Source organism: Bufo gargarizans, chromosome 2 (assembly GCF_014858855.1).
Source record: "Bufo gargarizans isolate SCDJY-AF-19 chromosome 2, ASM1485885v1, whole genome shotgun sequence".
Taxonomy (NCBI): Eukaryota; Metazoa; Chordata; class Amphibia; order Anura; family Bufonidae; genus Bufo; species Bufo gargarizans.
The window spans coordinates 492,821,181-492,824,451 of NC_058081.1; the positions used below are offsets into that span (position 1 = coordinate 492,821,181).

Here is a 3,271-nt window from a genome sequence, read left to right on the forward strand (position 1 = left end):
ATAGATAGATAGATAGATAGATAATAGATATGGATGGAGGATAGATAGATAGATAGATAGATAGATAGATAGATAGATAGATAGATAGATAGATAGATAGATATGGAGGATAGATAGATAGATAGATAGATAGATAGATAGATAGATAGATAGATAGATAATAGATAAATAGAGAGAAAATAGATATAAGATAGATAGATATGATAGATATGATAGATAGATAGATAGATATAAAGATATGGATGGAGGAATGGAAGGATAGATAAATAGATAATAAATATAATGATAGATAGATCATTTAGATTTATAACAATTGTTACCAGCCTTATTTTTATATTGCCAAAACATTTTCTCATATTTAATAAAAATAAGTTCCAAAACAATTTTGAAAATAAAAATAAAAACAGACAGAAATTAAACTGCATTTGAGTGATATTTTTCTTTTTTATGTTAGAAACAACATAAACATTTCTTCTGGGAAGTGAGGAAAACATGAGGTAGCAAATATAGTTTACAGTTAGGGCACACATATAGGTAGTTACTGCACTGATTATTGAAAAATATTTTTTTTATTATGTACAAAAGAAAAAAAAAAGATGACTTGGATAAAAACAAAAAACAAAATAGGAGTCCTCTCATTACAGACAACCAGACAGGGAACAATTTATGGAAGGGGCTGCCCCCATGACAGGAAATCAGCACACCTAAAAATTATCAACACTGCTTTTAATTTACACATCATTTTATGTGCCTGGAGCAGAACCATCAAGATGAGATTTAAAGATTGCAGGGAGCAAAATATGATTCAGAAGTGAGCAGTAATAAAAAAATAAAAAAAATAAGTATATTTCAAAATTGTATATTGTCTAATCACACAGAAAAATAGTCAGTGTAGAATTGTCAGATGAAAATTATAATTGTGACATATTTAGTTCATAATATTTAATATCAATTATCTTCAGTGTAACACTTTTTGTGCCATAGAAAATATCCAATATTTGAGGAGACCTTAAAGAATGAAAAAGTGTTCAAGCAAAAAAAATTAAAATAAAAAGCTGTTTTGCCTTTTAAAAAAACTTGAACTAAAAATTAAATTAAAAATGAAAAAGAAAAGAAAACAAAATCCCTGAGTCAATGTAACAAATCTCTAATGGTCCAACTTTATATATATTTTATATACACTTTTTAGCCCCTCCAAGTCTAAATCAGTTGAGGGAAGTTTATAACTTGCAGTCTTCTCACCAAAACACATGGCAATCATTTGTGCACAATCCTGTCTTCACAAAATCCTTTAAAGTCATTTTTATTGTCCACAATATATATAGATATATATTTTTTTTCTTCAATTGCACATAAATACAGATGAATGTTCTCTTCTTCTAGCCCCAAGAAGAGTGCTCATCACATATATTCCTTTTAATCTCCGGTTTGTAGGCTATGGATACAGTGCATTGAGGGTCCTAATAATGGCTTTCTTAAGGGTTTAGTTCTAAGGCCCAGACCTGTTGTGGCCACCCTGTCCTTCCCTTTATTTTCTTCTCTCCTTGGGGTGCAGCACTCCAAACTTCATTTTGCTGCAAAAGAGGAAGAAAATCATACTGAATTTATGAAATGATTTATGTGTATGTAAAGTATAATAACTATATATTATAATTATATTTGACATTTCATTGGAAAATAATAAATATTATATATTTGAAATACTGATTCCTCTGATTTTGTGTTCTACAGCGGATAAATAGACATTTTATTTCCAAGAGCCACTTGGGGATAGGATAAACAGTCTCTGCTCTGCGGCTGTTCTATGGTTATGGTCATGTATCATGTGTATGGTAAATAAGAACCAAATCATCTACATTTTCCGCAGCCTTGTGTAAACTAGAATTCAGCTACATTTGAGGATTCTGTTTGGAGACCTCTTGAGAATCATTAATGTATTTTATGACTCAAGAACTTTCTCACTTTTTCTTCTAAGAACTTGAATAGCAAACACTGGACATGTTTACAGTGCTGAGTGCAGAATTATAAAACGGTATTAGCTATGTGATATATTATGCCAGTGATACATGAAGATTTGGAGCCAGGAGAATAAAAGGAAAAAGAAAGGAAGGAAAGAAAGAGATGAAAATGAAAGAAAGGGAGGAAAGAAAGAAATAAGGAGAAAGATAAAGAAAGAAAGAAAGAAAGAAAGAAAGGAGGAGAGAAAGAAAGATTGTAAGCTCTTGTGAGCAGGGCCCTCATTCCTCCTTTGTTGCTATATTATTTATGACTCTGTTTGTACATGAACTCTCTGATTGCAAAGCGCTGCGGAATATGTTGGTGCTATATAAATAACGATTATTATTATGAAAGAAAGAAAGATTAGATATAAGAGAGCAAAAGAGAATACAGAAAGAGGAAATCTAAATTGAAAGGGATGATGCTATAGATAGACAATTGAGAGAAAAGTAATAAATACAGTGATTTAAAATTAACACTAATATATGCTTATCTATACTATATACAGATAGATAGATAGATAGATAGATAGATAGATAGATAATAGATATATATGAGATAGATATTTTACAGGGAAAAAGTTATCTATCTATCTATCTACTATATATATCTATCTCTCTCTCTCCAATGCACATTATATGTCTGTGGGTATACTCACAGCTTCTCTTTTCCGTTTGCAGTCTCTACTGTCCATTTTCTTGAGCTCGGCTTTGAACCCCTCTGTGTCCCCAGGTTCCTCGTCCTTTGCCAGGACATCCATTAGGTAGCCGATGTAGCTGGTGGCTAGCCTGAGGGTCTTTATCTTGGAGAGCTTGGTATCGGCTGGCACATTGGGGATACATTCTCTAAGCTCTGCAAACGCACTGTTAATACTCTCCGTCCTTCTCCTTTCTTTTTTGGGGGGGACTCCTTTCCTTCTAGCCAGTCGACCACCTAGAGCCTCCAAGCGGCTGCTACTGCTGCTCTGGGCAGGATCCACATTGCCATAATCAGGACTATATGGAGGCTGGTTGGCGAATTCGGATGGGGAGACTTCTCCTGGATTTAGGACCCATCCTTGGAAGAAAGGTCTGTCCTGGTGACATCTAGAGCCAGGGGCGAATATATAAGGTTCTGGCATCATGTGGTGATGATGCTGGTAACTCCCTATGATGTTCATGGCTAAAGGTACGCAGATCCCCAGACTCCAGAAGTTCTCTCTCTTTTCTAGCCACCAGACTTCTAGGAACTACCCATCGACTCAAGATCCAAGAAGATCACAAACAATCAAGGA

General features: G+C 33.9%; 1 protein-coding gene across 1 annotated transcript in view; it reads right to left on the reverse strand.

Moving 5' to 3' along the window:
* Positions 1–400: 400 nt before the first annotated feature.
* HAND1 (heart and neural crest derivatives expressed 1) overlaps positions 401–3,271 on the reverse strand; it is a 2,993-nt gene continuing 122 nt past the window's right edge. The window contains exons 1-2 of the mRNA XM_044277886.1: positions 2,657–3,271; positions 401–1,574 (exon numbers count right to left, since the gene is read on the reverse strand). The exon at positions 2,657–3,271 is cut by the window's right edge and continues 122 nt beyond it. Coding sequence (XP_044133821.1) covers positions 1,476–1,574; positions 2,657–3,157 — 600 coding nt within the window. The 5' untranslated portion in view covers positions 3,158–3,271 and the 3' untranslated portion in view covers positions 401–1,475. The remainder of the gene's footprint in view (positions 1,575–2,656) is intronic.